The sequence below is a fragment of the Bactrocera neohumeralis genome, chromosome 6 (genome assembly GCF_024586455.1).
Source record: "Bactrocera neohumeralis isolate Rockhampton chromosome 6, APGP_CSIRO_Bneo_wtdbg2-racon-allhic-juicebox.fasta_v2, whole genome shotgun sequence".
In the NCBI taxonomy this organism is placed as follows: Eukaryota; Metazoa; Arthropoda; class Insecta; order Diptera; family Tephritidae; genus Bactrocera; species Bactrocera neohumeralis.
The window spans coordinates 36,999,346-37,018,459 of NC_065923.1; the positions used below are offsets into that span (position 1 = coordinate 36,999,346).

The 19,114-nt window shown below is 37.3% G+C and overlaps 3 protein-coding genes across 9 annotated transcripts in view; 1 reads left to right on the plus strand and 2 right to left on the minus strand.

Moving 5' to 3' along the window:
* The window catches only part of LOC126763321 (cAMP-dependent protein kinase type I regulatory subunit), a 60,067-nt gene extending 41,209 nt beyond the window's left edge, over positions 1–18,858 (minus strand). Inside the window, exons 1-2 of one of the 5 annotated variants that reach the window (XM_050480679.1) lie at positions 18,360–18,858; positions 18,115–18,305 (exon numbers count right to left, since the gene is read on the minus strand). In XM_050480679.1, the coding sequence (XP_050336636.1) occupies positions 18,115–18,279 (165 nt within the window). In that variant the 5' untranslated portion in view covers positions 18,280–18,305; positions 18,360–18,858. Of the gene's footprint in view, positions 1–1,977; positions 2,089–5,857; positions 6,321–18,114 lie in introns of those variants that run through there. The other 4 variants (XM_050480686.1, XM_050480677.1, XM_050480678.1 and 1 more) reach the window with 4 other exon arrangements.
* Positions 11,240–12,033, minus strand: LOC126763322 (protamine-like). 2 transcript variants are annotated; one of them, XM_050480688.1, is made up of 2 exons: positions 11,694–12,033; positions 11,240–11,619 (listed from the first exon to the last, which is right to left on the minus strand). In XM_050480688.1, the coding sequence occupies exons 1-2, from the start codon at positions 11,928–11,930 to the stop codon at positions 11,383–11,385; spliced, it is 474 nt and encodes a 157-aa protein (XP_050336645.1). In that variant the 5' UTR covers positions 11,931–12,033; the 3' UTR covers positions 11,240–11,382. The 2 variants fall into 2 exon arrangements, with proteins under 2 accessions (XP_050336645.1, XP_050336644.1); XM_050480687.1 differs by having other exon boundaries at positions 11,240–11,637; positions 11,694–12,030.
* LOC126763323 (protamine-like) lies at positions 12,507–13,308 on the plus strand. 2 transcript variants are annotated; one of them, XM_050480690.1, is made up of 2 exons: positions 12,507–12,854; positions 12,929–13,308. In XM_050480690.1, exons 1-2 carry the CDS (start codon positions 12,618–12,620, stop codon positions 13,163–13,165), a joined length of 474 nt encoding a protein of 157 aa, XP_050336647.1. In that variant the 5' UTR covers positions 12,507–12,617; the 3' UTR covers positions 13,166–13,308. The 2 variants fall into 2 exon arrangements, with proteins under 2 accessions (XP_050336647.1, XP_050336646.1); XM_050480689.1 differs by having other exon boundaries at positions 12,512–12,854; positions 12,911–13,308.
* Positions 18,859–19,114: the final 256 nt, after the last annotated feature.

A 19,114-nucleotide genomic window follows, 5' to 3' on the forward strand; every position in this document is an offset into this window, starting at 1 on the left:
CGACGCCAGAAAGGACAATGGATTGCTACAAAGGACCCGAACACTCTTACTGTTCATCACAAGGCGCAGCAGTTAAAAGGTGTGCGTGTCGAGCAGACATTACGTCTGCGGCCACAAATGAAAAAGTAATGCAAATGAGTAAATCAGCGCGTAAAGGTGTACACATACTCGTACATACATATACTTACAGAAATATATTTTTAAAGAAGAATGAAGGGAAAAGCCAAAGTTCACGCAAGAGAAATGCAAAGCAAGCTATGCGCTCATACTTATTTGTGCACGAATACAGCTTGCTCATAACGGTAGTGGCGAAAAGTGACAATAAATCGCGCTTTGCCAGCAAAAAGTGTGGCCTTGAAGGAAAAGGGAAATACGAAGAAGAAATGATATGGAAATGTCAGATGTTTGTAAGCAAAGCGCAGTAAAGTGAGTAAAAAAAATAACAAGAAAGTTAATATGACGTTAAAATATATTATTTATTCAAGAAATATTTATTTTTAAAGAAATCTACACAATGTATTCGAGCCAACTCTCGACTCGGCTTTGAGCATGTCACTTTTGACAAATATAAAGTTTTTAGAGCAGTTACTGCTTGTCTGAAACATTATCTCTAGCAAAAAAAATCAACTTAATTACCGAAGATTAAATCGAACGGGCCCAACCAATTCTTCAAAATTTCCAAATTTCTTCGGAGATTGTAACATTGCCTTTGATAATAGTCAATGCCAAGTTTGGAGAAGAGAACTCGTCAAATAAAAAAGTTTACCATACAAGCACTTGATTACGATCGTCCAGTTTGTATGGCAGCTATTTGCAAAAGTGATCCGATGTGAACCATCTCTTTGGAGATTGCACCATTGCCTTAGGTAATATTCCAAATTTCCTTAATATAGGTCGTCAAATAAAGAGCTCTCCATGCAAACCCTTTATTCCGATTGTTCAGTTTGTATGGCAGCTATATGCTATAGTGGTCCGATCTGAACAATTTTTTTTGAGAATGTACCGGTTCTTGGCATAATAAACCATGTCAAATTTCGTGAAGATGTCTTTTCAAATAAAAAGTTTTCCATTTAAGAATTTAATTGCGATTGTTTAAGTTTGTATGGCAACTATATGCCAGTAGTAGTCCGATAGCGGCTGTTCCGACAAATGAGCAGCTTGTTGGTGAGAAAAGGGCTGGTGAAAAATTTCAGAGATCTAAAAACCTGAGGCACTAGTTCGTATATACATATATGTATATATAGAATGACGGACGGACGGACAGCCAGAAATGTCTCAGCTAGTCACGCTGATCATTTATGTATACATTTTATATGTTCTCTGAGTGTTACAATCTTCGTGACAAACTTCAAACCCTGTTCAGGGTGTAAAAATAGATATAAACAAGCAATTCTTCAAGATTTTCTCAATAGAAATAAGCAACATTCAGAATTTCCTTAGAATATTTTAGTGGAAGTAAAATCAAACGAATTTCATGCACATAAAAAATTTAGGAAATATTAAAATGCACACCAAATAACTGTTTACAGTAATAAAGCAATCCACAATGATAAATGTAAGCGGTAACAAAGTAACATTTCGACTGTTCTAATATGGAAACAAAACAATGCTGCACACCTTTCACCGCGCGCCGTTCCCGCCACAAACCTTTCGACCCTCGCCTGCCGCCACTGCACTCTTTTAATTAACACGTTTTTCATGTCACCGCACACATACGAGTACACCGGCCAACGTATGACCAACCGATACTAGCCAATAACTAACGGCCGAGTAATAACTCGCTCGACGCTGTCTACTTGGCAGGCGGTAAAAACGCAAGCCTTGTTAACAGGCCATTAGCATTACTCAAATAAAATGGTAATTAATCAAGTTGCAATTCGATACACACGTAGAATGCGTACGAAGGAATTGCGTGCACTTCGATTTTTCCGTTTTCGATTTTAGGGGCGCACGGGGACCGCAATAAACCGCACTCACTGCTGAAGACACTAAAAATACGTATATCCTTCAATGTGCACGGAAGCGCTTTCATCTCATTGTCGATAGTAATTTATGCGAAATTGTATGAAGCTTGCAGTGCCATTTATAGCCACTCATTCACACTATCGCTCACTCACTCACTCACTACCTTACACGTAGACGTTCCAATGACAACTGAATGGCGCACAATGAACAAAATATACACGAACGATGATGATGTTGGCGGCGCAGAGTGGCACAGGATGATTTCGAATCTCCGACGAGAGCACTGGCACAACACACTAACGACGTCATCGTCGCCACAACACAGCGTCCCGCCAATAACAATGAGCGTCAACAACACCGCTGGCCCAACAACTGCAGTTAAACGTCACGGCAGGACACACATGCGAAGTTGTTGTTGCTTTCGTTCTGGCTTTGGAACGACTCCGTTGGGCATACAAATATTTATCCATGTACACACTCCATTTAAATCTCTACACAGTAGTACCATATAAATATTGATAAAAGCACCGCTGTGTTGGCGACATAGTGACCTTCATCGGAAAAGCGCTTAAGTAGCGAAAGTAATAGCATACCGATATCGTACGAGTATGCCCACAAACAAAATCAAAGGAGCTCAGATTGGTTTGGTGCTTTATTTAGCGATAAATTTCAGCGAATGTGGGAAATACTTAGCAGTGACTGCCTGTGTTTACCATTACACAAATGTATTTCCTCAAGCATTTCAATGTCGGTACGAAGCTCTTACGATATACATACATACTATGTGTGTATAATAAGCAATACGTTTACGTAAAGGGTGGCGTTGGTCCTGAGCAACGTACGTTGTGTGAGAAAAGATGAGAGGCAAACGCAAAGCTTTCTGTGTCCACTGACGAAAAAGCTCAGTAACAGTAAACACCGGTTTCAGTATTTGTAATTTAATATTAAGTAAAAGGTGACCAGAAATCATAAGTTCCGAATGTATAAGCAATAATTTAAAGGATAAAAGCTCATAAAAAATTACATTCTTAAAGAATGGAGCCTTGGGAGGCTACGCGTGCTTTTTAAACTTTCACTGTTTGGTATTCTAATTCTTGAGACTATTTACTTTAAGTATTCAATATTTTTCTTAGATTAGCAATAATTTTTTTTAATTAAAATTTATTTTTATTGATGTCACATAGCAAACCTCTAGAACTGATGCTTCGATGATGTTATAGTTTTTGGCGACCTACATGTCTGGTTAAGAGTTTTTTCTAATCTCGGGTGTAAGCTGCATATAATCTTAAAATTCTTATTCGACTTAAGAGGAAATCCACCTTTCACTTTAGAAATGTCTAGGGAAAAGTTCCTGCTAAAACAAATTTGAGTGATAGAAAGTGGTGACACAAATTTAAAGAGAATTTTACTTAAGCCATATGAATAATACATTGTGACAAAAAAGCAGCTGGAAATTCTTATTAAACAAAGCCTTCAAAGATGGTCGAAATATCGTTATAGACATGCCACGTTCTGGACAACCTCTTCAAATGATGAAAATATTAAAAAAAAGTGAAGGATATAGTGCTTAAAGGTAAGTGTTAGAGAGATGGCAAAAGAGCTCGACATCTCTCGCGAGTCCGTTCGAATTATTTTGATTGATATTTTGTGTATGAAACGCGTTCTTGCTCGAATCGTCCCGATAAAGCTGAATTTTTTTCAAAAAGAGTACGACGCAATGAATACCATCGATCAACCACCGGATTCACCCGGTTTGGCTCCGTGTGATATTCTTTTCTTCCGCAAACTGAAATTGCCGTTCCGTACAACCCGTTTTCAGTCGATCGAAGAGATAAAACAAAAATTCGTTGCAGGAGCTGAAAGCCATTCCAAAAAGTGCTTATGAAAAGTGTTTCGAAGACTGAGAAAATCGTTGGCATAAGCGTTTTACATCTGGTGGGGATTAACAAAATAGATATTGAGGAATAATTAAATCTTTCGCGTTTTATTTACAATTTCCGGGTACTTTCTTGTCACAATGTATATTAAAAAAGCCTATAAAGTTTGTAGATGTTTTATATTATTCCGAAGAACTTATTCGACGCTATATTTTAAAACATCAAAGTTTCGGAAGCTTTAAAATACAATAAAATTGATAACAAGAATTTGTTAAGATTTTAGAAATAATCTTAACATAATGCCTCAGACATAATTGGAGCTCACAGATTTTTTAATTGCTGGCTGAACTTTCTTATTTTTGGAGTTCACTAGGATACGGTCCAACAAAGTGAGTTCGTACAAGTTTTTAGCCACCTCCGCAAGAATGGCGTATAAAAGAAACAACTTTTTCAACGCAGTAACGAACTTTAGAAGGATATCTTAGGAAGAACTATTAAAAAAGACTTGTTTAATATTTGTGGAAGAATTAGACGGAATCTCGATTCTTAGTGGTAGAAGCAGCTCATAGGACTGAGATGAAAGTGTGCTTGGGTTATAAGTTGCGTCAAGTTATTGTAAAAGGAAAAGAATATGCAAGAATGCAATATCTATTCATAAGAAAAATTATAGACGCTTCATTAAAATAATGGGGTTATCTGAAAAACAGTATTTTATTTTTCCTTCTTACCAAAATTTACATTTCTAGCTTAAGTTCAGCAAAATTTTCGAGATAAGAACGAGTCTTAGTTAAATCTATTTGTATCCTCATTGTGACCGACTTAATATAAAGGGTGGTTTTCAATGAGGCTATACTCTTTTCGAAGTTAGTCCTTTTGACAGCTGTTACTTGATTTAAGTATACTCAGTTTGGTTTTCTAAACTTTGGAGTATGGAGCCATGTGTAGAAGTTCACGCAATTGAAGAAAGTTCTCTAAGCGCCATTCAGAACGTCAGAAACGATACTTTTAGATATGGCTCAAGCAGCTTCCGGTCTTAGACCAAGTATCCTCTGGGTAGCCGAAAAACATACATGTGTCTTTGCCAATAAAGAAGACGAAGTTTGGTTTGACATTCCATAATGTACAAACTTACTTCGAAAATCGTGCAAATTTATTACCAAAATATCGGTTTCGATCTATGAACTCACTTTTGGTTGAACGTTCACGTTAAAAATAAAATTGTCGCATTTGGTATGTTAATAATCCCCAAGGACTTGCCCCTATGGGCAGAAGAAATCATTGGTCCGTATTTCTTTAAAAATGAAGACGGTCAAACTGTTGTAGACAATGAGGAACGCCATAGAGCCATGACTAATAACTTATTCGTGTCTGAATTTAAATGATGTTGATGTTGACGAGCTCTGGTTCCAACGAGACGACGCTACATGCCATTCAGCCAACGGAACATTGAGGAAAATTTTAGGTGAGCGCATTATCTCGAAACGTGGGTCTGTGGCGCGGCCTCCAAGTTTATGAGATTTAACACCGCTAGATTATTTAATGGGGACGAGACGATTGACATCTTGGAAGATACCATATTCGGCTCGTTATTACTCACATACGGTCTAAATTGCTACAAAAAGTGGTCAAAAATTGGGCCTCTAGGCCGGAATTTATTAGAGCCTGCCGTAGGGGTTGCTTTTCCCAAATAATTTTTAAAATATAACGGCAACGGGGCCAATTGCTAAAAGTGGCATCTAAGCCGGAATTTATTCGAGCCAGTCGCAGGGGTTACTGGCTAAAATAATTTTTAAAACATAACGGCAAACTGTTATCTTTAAAATAAAGCAAAAATTTTGGCCATAACCTCAAATTTCATGCGTTTCAGTATTTCTTCTTAAAAAACGCATGCCTAAAAAGCACAATTTATATGTATGTATTACGTTACAAACGTAACGTAACGCGGCTATAAAATATTAAATAACAATAAAACTGCAAATGAATGCACAAAAGTGCACACAAATGTCCGCCCTCACCTGTGCACTTACGATATCTTCCTCGGGTATTGTCGTGCAGGAGGTGCGCACATGCCGCACCCGATGTATAACATCCAAACTAAGTCTGTGCTCGTCGCGAATCGCTTCTGCCGCCACGCGAGATGTTAAATGGCCGCCATCGGAAAAAGACCGGATGCGAACGGCCCCATGCTCGTCTGTGGTTAAACACACCGATTTAAAGCGATCGATCACCGTCCCTTGCATTTGATTGACTCCCAGCGTATTGCCCATGGCAATTGTAAATACAAAAACACCAATAAAATAAATATGTATATGTATTCGCACTCAAATAAAACGGGACTGCGTATGTGTGTATATCGCGGCTTTCACACATACATATGTATGTAAATAAGGAAGCTATTGATAGCCAACACTAGGAAGGCGCCAATCCGACAATTGCGATAGAGAGTCAACACTCGCGAGACCGTAAACTGTGCGGTGTGTTATGTATGTATGTGGGTTGCACCTGCAGCTAGTACCGCACGCCTCAAGGATCCGGGTCAGACTGAAATATGCAGATTTCACACAACAGCATCCGCTGTCAGCCTGCTACATATTTTACAATTTATAATGACTAGAGCAATATTAGCAGTCAAAGCGTCAACTTTTAACTTAATTACAGCCCAACACAATGGTGCGCCTTGTATTTTGCACTAAACGGGCACGTTTGTATGTATATGTAAACAACAACAAAGATCCAATGCAAGGATAAGGTTACACACACGTACATTGATACGCTGGGGTGGAGTACTGTTGCGCGCTGACCAGCTGGATGGATATACGGTTTTAACAGGTGGTTTCTACTCCAACAACAAAGTAATGCCACGGTAAATAAAAATAAATACACAATGAGCGAGCGAATATGAGTTGTATGAGTGACAGGATATTTTTAGGGGTTTCGTTATTTTTTAATAACGGTATTAATGGATAGAATTTGTGGCGTTTAAAAATTAATCAAGTGTGAAACAGTTGAGAGTACAGTGGCGGCGAAAAAGTTGTGCAAGTGGTGAAAAATACATACAAGTTTTGCTAAATACACTTTTGAAGTTGAACTTTTCGGCTACACCGAAGCTTTAATACCTTTAACAGATCAAGTTTTATTACAAGAACTTTACTTTGATGAATCAGTTTGTGTGGGAGCTATATGCTATGGTAGTTCAATTTCAACAATTTCATCGGAGATTATATTGTGGTCTTGGAGAATAATCCGTGTAAAATTTAGTGAAGATACCGGATCAAATAAAAAAGTTTTCCAAATCAGAAGTCTTAGTTAAATCTATTTGTATCCTCATTGTGACCGACTTAATATAAAGAGTGGTTTTCAATGAGGCCATACTCTTTTCGAAGTTAGTCCTTTTGACAGCTGTTACTTGATTTAGGTATCCTCAGTTTGGTTTTCTAAACTTTGGAGGATGGAGCCATATGTAGAAGTTGACGCAATTGAAGAAAGTTCTCTGAGCGCCATTCACTTGGGAGTGGCCAGAAACGATTATTTTAGATATGGCTCAAGCAGCTGCCGGTCTTAGACCAAGTATCCTCTGATTTCGATCGTTCCTAGGGCTGCTTTATGCTGCTTGATTGTGCCTCCCATATTTGTGCAAACTTCATATCGATATCTCAAAAACTGAGGGACTAGCTTATGGAGCTGAAACGAGGAGGCATAATCCTTTTATAAGAGTGAACAGCTGCTGGCGTACGCCGATGATATTGATGTTATTGGTCTCAACATCCGCGCCGTTAGTTTTGCTTTCTCCACATTGCATAAGGAAGCGAAGAGTATGGGTCTGGTTGTGAACGAGGACAAGACGAAATATCGCTTATTATCAAAAAAACTAATAACTTCGAATTCGTAGATAATTTCGTCTATCTTGGAACCAGTCACCAACAACAATGTCAGCTTCGAAAACCAACGCAGAATAACGCTTACCAACAGGACTTCGGACTGAGTAGGAAATTGAGTAGTAAACTCCTCTCACGACGAACAAAGACCAAACTCTATAAGTAGCTCCTTATTCTCGTCCTGCTATATGGTGCAAAGGCATGGAGGATGACAACATCTCTTGAGTAGACGTTACGGGTTTTCAAGAGAAAGGTTCTGCGGAAAATTTAAGGGCCTTGCGCATTGGCAACGGCGAGTATCGCATTCGATGGATAATGAGCTGTAAGAGATATATGACGCCATTGGCATAGTTCAGCGAATTTAGAGACAAGCGGCAGCAATTTTACAAATTCTCGCAAGTCTGCTTCTTCAAATCTAATATCATGTGAAGGCACCGAAAAGCTAATCGCAACCAAAAATGTCTTAAAAACAGACAAGAAGCGGGATTTCTAACAGATCACCTTTTTAAAGGTTTACGAACGGACATACCTAGAATATAGTTTAAAGGGACAATACTGGGAAAATTATCAATAATCAATGTGTTCAAAACTTAAGTTACGGATCTCCTCCTGCATTCTTTTGGTAATACATACTATATATCTCTAGTCACGGACTGTAATATCTCTCAAGCAGAAGTGGCAGCCATAAAGGTAGCAGCAGATGTACTTCTCCGAAGTGCGACTTTTTTTTAAAGAAGTATACATCCAACGGAGGATGGAGTCATGTGTAGAAGTTCACGCAAGTGAGGAAAGTTCTCTGATCGCCATTCACTTGGGAATGGCCAGAAACGATTCTTTTACACATGGCTCAAGCAGCTCACTACTTCCGGTCTTTGACCAAGTATCCTCTGGGTAGCCTAAGAACATCCGTTCGAAGGCGAGCTAAAGTGAGAAGGCGAAACATCCCCTACAAGGGTTGTGCGCTGGGTTTGGGACCCGCCACGTAAAAAAACACCCCCAGTGAAGAGCTATAACCAGCCTCGGATGCACTCATAATTCCCGTCCTGCTGTATGGTGCAGAGTCTTGGACGATGTCAACAACGGATGAGTCGACGTTGCGAGTTTTCGAGAGAAAAGTTCTGCGAAAGATTTATGGTCCTTTGCGCGTTAGCCACGGCGAATACCGCATTCGATGGAACGATGAGCTGTACGAGATATACGACGACATCGACATAGTTCAGCGAATTAAAAGACAGCGGCTACGCTGGCTAGGTCATGTTGTCCGGATGGACGAAAACACTCCAGCTCTGAAAGTATTCGACGCAGTACCCGCCGGGGGAAGCAGAGGAAGAGGAAGACCTCCACTCCGTTGGAAGGACCAAGTGGAGAAGGACCTGGCTTCGCTTGGAATATCCAATTGGCGCCACGTAGCGAAAAGAAGAAACGACTGGCGCGCTGTTGTTAACTCGGCTATAATCGCTTAAGCGGTTTCTACGCCAATTAAGAAGAAGAAGAAGACACATCCAACGAAATAGCAGAGCTGCTATACAGCCATTGAGCTCTCTAACAGTGAGCTGAAAGCTAGCCAAAAAGTGCGTGATCTCACTAACAGTAACATCAAGTTATTTGCATATTAAAGTTGTCTGGGGCAAGGCACACCGGAATCGACGGAAATTGTAAAGCCGATGAGCATACCGAAAAACTCAGCCATACCCTAAATTCAGCAGGTTGGGAACGAACAGAGATTTTCCTGCCTTCGTGCATTCGGGCGCTAGATCTATGATTTTCGCTCGAGCTCAACAAACGTTGATCAGCAACCAGCACTTGTGAAGTTGCTAAAACCTTCTGACCCAAACTGCAAAGCTCACATCGCCGCAATGATAACACAAGGGATCAGCAGTCCAAGTAGGATTATTCGCGACTTCACGAGTACTCAACCTTCCCTTCCAAGGGAACCTCCAATTTATCGTTACTATTTTTGTAGTATGATTTCTCCTTTGCCTCATAGACTTCATAGACCTCAGTGACCTCAGTTTCGGTGCTCATTTTTGCATTAGACAAAAAAACAGGAAATAGCTGCTGAGGCGCCAGATCTGGTGAAACGGTAGAAGCGGTAGCAATTTGAAACCTAATTCAAAGATTTTTGCTGTCGTTTTCACTAACTGGTGACACGTTACTTGGCTTGGTGAAACAGCTCTTTCTTTTTTTCGAATGCGACCGTTTTTCGGCAATTTCGTCCTTCAACTGGCCAATAACGCCAATTAAGCTATATAAAGTTGCTGTTGATGGTATTTCCTGTTTTAAGGTAGTCAATAAAAATTATCATATGCGCATCCCAAAATACAGACGCCTTCGGTCTCCAAATTTCATCCATATATCTCAATTATATTTCAAGCCATCGTAAATATTATGAGGGATATGATATTTAGAGCAAAGTCTAGACCGATTTTATTCATATTTATCGTTAAATAATATTATGCTTATAAAATTCCATTAAAAGTCAACGGTCTGACTGTATTCAGTTTTACCATACACAAGTATAATATTACCGGAAAATGCAGCTCTTTGAATGTATTTAAGATAACTGATATATTGACCAATATTCATATACAGTATAACGTCAGGGAGATTTTGACGAGTTTTTATCCGCTTTAGACACCGTGGCATGCTATTATCATAAAAAATTCTCTTCGAATTTCAATAATATGACTCACATATTAATGTTGTTATTGTTATAACGGTAGAAAACATTCCTGGAAAAATTCGAGAAACGGTGACGAGTTGACAGTCCTTGGCCGTATAGTAATCCGGGTTCGTTACCGCTTCTAAGACCCGACTGTCGTGGGAACGGCTCACAGATTGATTTAAATATTCGGTAAAAAGTCAACCATTGGCATTTAGTCCAAATATTCGGGAATATGGGAACTTAAACAGTTATGATCGCTTTCCCCCATTTTCACATTGTACTTATAGGTTTTCGATTAACGGATTTCTTTCGACGTGGCAACAGTCTGATTTCGCTTTTCTGTAATACCAACCTTCCTATAATGCCAACGGACAGGGTTACAAGTTCAATTCTTACGCAGAATTCAAATCTTCTCGTCATCATGATCATTCACATAGATTCACTGACAGTAACATTAATAAAATTTCTTATATATAGACAAATATCTTCGCAGTGTTTGTATACACTCAGTACTCGTGGCATAAACTAACTACTCCATACATATCTCGATTAGTTTTAAGTGTTCTACCAACAGCTACAAGTTGCAATACTATAAAAGTCTTATTTCATAGTTCTCTGTTATCATTATTAGTTTATTATACTAACGAGTAGAATATTTTTAGATTTCCCAGTTCTATCAAAAAGTTGTTTTACCGAAATGTGGAACCAGCACTTAGGCAAGGTTATGAAGTTGGTAATCTGAGCAAGCTTTGTGCCATAAATCATCGAAAATACTGCATCGAGCACTGCTGTTACTTCCCCGCCTTCAGCTTCGTGATCTAGTCTAAGCTAATTATTTTCCACAGGAAACAAATGGATTAAAAATATACAAAATTTTTTTCATTTATTCACACACATTTTATGCCAGACTACTAACAACTACTAAACACGCTTACTCCATAAACACGAATTGATTTTTTTTAATTTAATATCACTTTCCTTGTTCCTAATCCCGCGTCGACTAAATTCTGCAGCTTTTTCTCTTTCTACGTTTGCAGCCCCGGCGTTTTGGACGCCGTTTCTTGGCGCAACGCCTCCTCTTAGGTCTGCGTCTGCGGGCACATCTCGCCTTTCTTCTGCGACGTTTTTTCGCACAAGGATTCGGGCATACTATACAAGTGTCTTGGAATGGCGTCACGCGCATTTGTGTCGGCTGCGCGGGTAACGGTGCCGGTGGTGGTGGTGGTGGCTTCCTTTTCTTCGGTGCATAAAAAGCCTATGGTAAATACTTAGATTGAACTTAATGATGGATCAGACAAAATTCACACTAACCTCTTCAATAAACTGCAGTTTGTCCTCCTTGGGCATATTTCTCCACTCCCTGGCACCGCGACGTATAATCTCGACCGCCGATAGCCCAGTATTGCGCAAACGGAATTCTCTTAAAAAGTTTAAATATGGATTCCGATGAAGTGTCCCGCTAGGCCGGTGGCATTTTCCATTTCTCGTTTTCAAAAAAGCTGTTTTAGATGGCGGTTTAGGCGTCGATAATGTTTTTTGTATTTCCATTTAAATTTTTTTATAATAAAATATATACATATGTATTTATAATTCAATATTTTTACACTAGAATTTGTAATGCTTGTGAAAAATGAATGAAATCAAAATGTAATATCAAGAAAAAATCTTGAAAATATTTTCAAATGCTTTGTGGTAAATTATTTCCCAATTATATGAGTGCTAAACATGTAAAGTGTTATAATAGGTAATGATACCGTATAATAGGTAAATTGAAAAGTTCCCGGCCTGACACATAGATGGCGCTACTCGAATTGAATTCATATTATTTTTAGTTACCCGGATCATTAGCTTGTGTATTATATCACTTTGAATGAAGCAACTTTTATTGTGAAAAAAATGGTTTCAAAAGAAATTCGGGAGTTGATAAAATAATGGTTTTTGGGGAAAACCGGGTAACTAAACATCAATTCAATTCGAGTAGCGCCATCTATGTGTCAGGCCGGGAACTTTTCAATTTACCTATTATACGGTATCATTACACATTATAACACTTTACATGTTTAGCACTCATATAATTGGGAAATAATTTACCACAAAGCATTTGAAAATATTTTCAATATTTTTTCTTGATATTACATTTTCATTTCATTCATTTTTCACAAGCATTACAAATTCTAGTGTAAAAATATTGAATTATAAATACATATGTATACATTTTATTATAAAAAAATTTAAATGGAAATACAAAAAACATTATCGACGCCTAAACCGCCATCTAAAACAGCTTTTTTGAAAACGAGAAATGGAAAATGTCACCGGCCTAGCGGAACACTTCATCGGAATCCATATTTAAACTTTTTAAGAGAATTCCGTTTGCGCAATACTGGGCTATCGGCGGTCGAGATTATACGTCGCGGTGCCAGGGAGTGGAAAAGTATGCCCAAGGAGGACAAATTGCAGTATATAGAAGAGGTTAGTGTGAATTTTGTCTGATCCATCATTAAGTTCAATCTAAGTATTTACCATAGGCTTTTTATGCACCGAAGAAAAGGAAGCCACCACCACCACCACCGGCACCGTTACCCGCGCAGCCGACACAAATGCGCGTGACGCCATTCCAAGACACTTGTATAGTATGCCCGAATCCTTGTGCGAAAAAACGTCGCAGAAGAAAGGCGAGATGTGCCCGCAGACGCAGACCTAAGAGGAGGCGTTGCGCCAAGAAACGGCGTCCAAAACGCCGGGGCTGCAAACGTAGAAAGAGAAAAAGCTGCAGAATTTAGTCGACGCGGGATTAGGAACAAGGAAAGTGATATTAAATTAAAAAAAATCAATTCGTGTTTATGGAGTAAGCGTGTTTAGTAGTTTTTAGTAGTCTGGCATAAAATGTGTGTGAATAAATGAAAAAAATTTTGTATATTTTTAATCCATGTGTTTCCTGTGGAAAATAATTAGCTTAGACTAGATCACGAAGCTGAAGGCGGAGAAGTAACAGCAGTGCTCGATGCAATATTTTCGATGATTTATGGCACAAAGCTTGCTCAGTTTACCAACTTCATAACCTTGCCTAAGTGCTGGTTCCACATTGCGGTAAAACAACTTTTTGATAGAACTGGGAAATCTAAAAATATTCTACTCGTTAGTATTAATAAACACTAATGATAACAGAGAACTATGAAATAAGACTTTTTTACTATCGCAACTTATAGCTGTTGGTAGAACACTTAAAACTAATCGAGATATATATGGAGTAGTTAGTTTATGCAGCGAGTACTGAGTGTATACAAACACTGCGAAGATATTTGTCTATATATTATAAGAAATTTTATTAATGTTACTGTCAGTGAATCTATGTGAATGATCATGATGACGAGAAGATTTGAATTCTGCGTAAGAATTGAACTTGTAACCCTGTCCGTTGGCATTATAGGAAGGTTGGTATTACAGATAAGCGAAATCAGACTGTTGCCACGTCGAAAGAAATCCGTTAATCGAAAACCTATAAGTACAATGTGAAAATGGGGGAAAACGATCATAACTTTTTAAGTCCCCATATTACCGAATATTTCGACTAAATTCCAATGGTTGACTTTTTACCGAATATATAAATCAATCTGTGAGCCGTTCCCACGACAGTCGGGTCTTAGAAACGGTAAAGAGATTGGTATTGAAGATGGGCGGAATTACATTGTTCTTACGCCCACAGAAGACGGGCGAGTACAAAATTTTCGGTCGCACCCAAACTTAGATTTTCCTTACTTGTTCTTAAAGGATTTTCACTCTATAATTGAAATGTTAATGAAAAGTCACTGAGGAAAAGCTGTAAGCCCTGCCATTGGAATTACACTTGAGCTGAAGTTTATTAACATATGATGTACAGTGAGACCCTTATGCTTCCTGTTAAGGTGCACAACGCACTCCTCTCCAAACAGTTTCTTCTGTGAAGCCTTTGCAGTAATTATTCTGGAAGGGAGCCGCCTCTTAGAAATATCAAGAGAACTTTTCTACAATAAGTCGCGAGATACATCATTACTACTATGAGCAAGAAATAGTAGGACTTTGTTCATAAATTATTCTTCAAAATATATTCCTCTTGGGCCAAATACATTTGTGCCAACGTTTTATTTCATCCTCCAAACAGCTTGTCAAAATCGGTTTCCCTGAAGCAATAGCCAGAAATCACACGGAGCTATATTAGTCTAATACGGTATATGCGGCACGATATTGATTGAAAATGTGACGAAAAACTCACGAAAAAACAATGCCATAAACAACAGTGTATTATCGTTTTGCCAAAACCAAGAGTTGTCGGCCCTTAATTGTAGACATATTAAATTCAAATAGTAATTCAGTAGTATACCGGTGTAATTTCGGATACGAAAAACTTCAAACAAGTACTGGACGTCATTCAAAGTGAGCGTATTAACAACCTCACTGATTACCTCTCATTGAATGGCGTTGATGTTGTTGTTGTAGCGAGAGAGTTCTGCCCAGTTGACATTCCTTGGCAGGATAAAAATCCTTGTCCGTCCCGGTTACGTAGACCCGACGGTCGTGGGAACGGTAGTGATTTGCGTCCTTGCAATCGAATCGTGTGACTATCGCGCTTCTTCGTTTTGGATAAAGTTATCCAGAAGAGAAACAACCGGATTCTAGAACTACCATTAAGTGACATCGATGATGTCGAATTTTTTAGGAGTAAAATACTGGACTCTGTACAATGCTTGTATTAAATGTATCAATTAATGGTTTGATAAAAATCCGGGTTCGTTCCGTTAGCGGCTTTTAATTCTGGGTTGCGAATGATCTAGAAGAATGGCCCCAACGACAATTTAAAGAGCCATTCCCACGACAGTTTAAGTAACCGGAACGGACCCGGATTATTATGCGGCCAAGGACTGGTAACTGTCATCATGCCTTTTCTGCCGCTACAACAACAACAATATAAAGAGAGGAATATATTATAATAGTAGGTCAATGTGGTAAAAAATCTTTTCAATGGTCAGGAAGAATTATGCTACTTTTGCCAATATTTAACCTATAAAGGTTGATAATCGATATTCGTACAGTCATCACCGAATTTTTATTTAAAGAACATTTACATATTTACTTATTTATGATCTATGTATTTGCGGCTATCAGCCAGCCAACTATAAAGGCTATCTTTAGTTCATTAAAGGCGACAGGTCATCCGATTGTTTTCATAGACAATGCAGATTTTCCTAATACGTTGCCAAATTCAATTTGACTTTGATCACTGACTACGATTTCCCTTTTAAAGGCCTTGTAGGGGGCCCATATATATAAACAGACTTTGGTCCTTCCCAAAAAATTTCATAAGGAAAGTTATTTCTTTCCTAGAATTACAAAAGATTATTAGTTGCGCACTGTGAAACATATAATACTTGCAGGATAAAATGAATAAATTAATCGACTATAGTAATTATAAATTAATATTAGTATCCTTTGACTTTATCAATTAGTATATATTTTACTGCGGAGCATTGAAATTCGTTATTAAGAAAATTTTTCGTATAGAATAATTTTAAATTCTAGTGCAAATAAATTTTTAACAAATAACATTATAAAATAATTATATATAAATAAAGGAAATGGATCCTAAAAGCATAGAATCATTAGCATTTACTTTTTCGAAAAGTCTGTGCAAAATGAAAAACAAACACACAGATAAACCTAAAGGAAAAGGCAAATGCCATCGTCCAGGGCCATTAATGCGAAATCCCTATTTGAATTTTCTGCGCGAATTTCGAAAGCAAAATTGCGGCCTTACAGCTGTTGAAATTATCAAAAGAGGTGCTCAGGCTTGGCGAGCGGTACCAAAGGAAAAGAGATTGCGATATATTGAAGAGGTTTGTTTTTTTAACGAATTATATTATATATATATATATATGTATATATTTATTTATATACTTTTTTAAAGGCATTTTATGCGCCTAGGCGAAAGGGTTGCAGCGGCGCACAACAGTCACCGAATCTGAGCTCATGTGCGCCCAAAACGAAAAAAAGAAAATCGATTCGATCTTGTTCTTCAAAAGGTAGTTTTCATAAAAAGAAGCCAAAATCTTCCTCCAAAAGGAAAACCGCAACAAATGCGTGCGCGGGTAAAACTAAAAAGAAAAGTAAGAAGCGTCCTAAAAAAGTCAAGAAAGCAAAATGTGGACAACATAAAAAACGACTTCAGAAACGGAAGCTTAAATTTTCGAAATCTAACTGTAAAGGAGCAAAGAAACAAAAGCGCATTAAGAAAAAGCCAAGCAAATGTTGATTTGCTTGATTAATTGCAAAAATGTCTAAAGAAAATATGCAAATCAAATTGGCCAATTATTTTTAAAGAATTGTCTGTGCATGAGTGTCTCAAAGAATTAAATATGTTCGTTTGTAAATCATGTGTAAAATTACAAAAATAATAAAAATATTTGCAAAAATTGCTAACAAAAATGTTTGAGTTCTGTTTCAATATACAAGTATATAAATGATCAGCCCGATGAGCTTAGTAGATGGTCGTCTGTCGGTATAAAGGTACAATCTCTGAGGGAAATATTCAGATCGGAGCACTATAGCGTATATGTAAGTATATACATATGTACATAGCTGTCCTACAAAACGATCAATCAAAATCCAACCCTTATATTGCCCTTGTAGGGAAAACTATTTTATTTCACAAGATATCTTCACTAAACTTGGCATGAAGGGCTACGGTGCAACTTCCAAACATATGTATTTTTTAGATGGTACCAATAACGAACGATCAAAATCTAGTTTTTGTGTGGATTATTTTGTATTTGTGAAGTATCGGTGCAATCGCACTTAACGTTTTTTCTTGTTTTGATATCATCAATAATACCATAAACTGAAAATGATCACTGTTCATTCAAAATACATTCCATGTGCGTAGGTGGAACATTTGATTTTTAAACTGCGCACCTTCCGTTTTAATACTTCATATTCAGAATAAAACTTAGCGAAACAAACAAAAAACATAAATAATATTTCCTTTGATGTAAAATTGTCCTATGGGTGTATTTCAACGCTAGTGCTTTGGATTGATTTCATAAGTATACATTGCGATTAAATAATTTGATATTGAGATCAGCCAAGGTTAAAGTAGTAATAGTATTGGTATTATGTACATCTATTATTATTAGAAATACCTAGCTATAGAAATACAATATACTAAGCTATGGAACACCGAACTGCTGCTGCTGAATATGAAACGTGTTTTGGTATTTAAAACGGATTTCAAGCACCATTATATCTGATTTCACAAATATACTTTCTCAAGTGACAAAATCCAACACCATGGTTCCTTACATTTAACTCTCTTTCAAGCGTAGGTAATTTAAGTAAAAGTTTATAAATATTAAGAAAACGATAAATATACCTTACGGAAAACACTTTGAATTGAGAAAAAATATTATTGAAAAAGCAAAAATCGAATATAAAGTATAATCAAGATTAATTATAAAAAATATACTTAGATTCATAAACACTTGTTCACCCATGTCTACATATACATATATACATGTACGTCAACCCACATGTTTATATATGTTTTATTGAAATTAATGATAAGTGCGCACAATTACTGCTTAGATTTCATGATTCAGTCGACACCTACGCATCTCATCACCACCACCATAACCCAGTACATTTTGTATTTTCGTTTTCATATCATATTTTCATCAAAAATAAAAAATCTAGTATGAATTACCTTTTCTAATTTCTGAAAATATTGACGCAGGAACTGAATTGGGTTTTCCGGGCGACTAACACAAAGCTGTACAATGCAATCCTTGAGTACACGTTGAATACCATGCGCCTGAATGTAGTTTTCGCATTCACGCAGACTTTGTTGTTCCTCTAAAGTATTGGCCATGATTGCAGACAAGCACCTTTCCACAACTACCAAATATATGTATATGATAATATGTGAGCAGGGTCTTATTTGACGACTACTTAGTGAATGCTGATGGGCGCTGGCACGAAACAGCAACAAAACTTTTGGGCACGACGACCTTAACTTTGTAATGCTACTCTTGATGGTGTATTTCAGTTGTAAACGTATGAAACGGTAAAATTACAATAGTTTCAATATTTTAATACATGTAAATTGTTGCCGAGTAATATTCACGTTTTATTTTTTCCCAAACACTACACTACAAAGTGTAAAACGCAGCTTATCGTTTTGTACTTTCTCGTTTTTGTAGTGTTTTTCTTTGTTCTCTCTATTCACTCGCTTTCATTTGCACCCTATTGCACACACTGATTTTCTGGGTGGTTTTCTTTTCTGCTTTGACACAAATTTTATTTATACACTAAATTTTATTTATATTTCTCAACTCGTTCAATTGTAATCTATATTCATAAAGTGTTCAACCAATAGCAAATATTATAAATTTAATCGGTCACAAATGTTTCTTTTTGGCTACACAAATATTATAAACAATTGGTTGAAAATGTAATTTTGTCGTTGTTTAGAAACGTCATACACAGCATTGCCAATGACAGCCAAGTTATTAAAAATTTAACAAAATTCAAGTTTTTTGTAAAGAAAAGCAAAAATAAAAATAAGAAATCAAAAAGTATGTGAACTTTACATATATCTTAGGAAGCTCTATGTTTTATTTTCGCAATTAAATATTATAATTTTTAGTAGAAATATTATATAAACTTAAGTTAACGCCGGTAAATTTATGCAAAACAACAACCTT

Excerpts from the sequence above, each read along its gene's own strand:
- LOC126763322 (XM_050480687.1), bottom strand. The coding sequence starts at position 11,930 with ATGGAAATACAAAAAACATTATCGACGCCTAAACCGCCATCTAAAACA. Across the intron at positions 11,638-11,693 it reads AACTGCAGTTTATTGAAGAG|GCTTTTTATGCACCGAAGAA; the intron begins GTTAGTGTGAAT and ends TATTTACCATAG.
- LOC126763323 (XM_050480689.1), top strand. The coding sequence starts at position 12,618 with ATGGAAATACAAAAAACATTATCGACGCCTAAACCGCCATCTAAAACA. Across the intron at positions 12,855-12,910 it reads AATTGCAGTATATAGAAGAG|GCTTTTTATGCACCGAAGAA; the intron begins GTTAGTGTGAAT and ends TATTTACCATAG.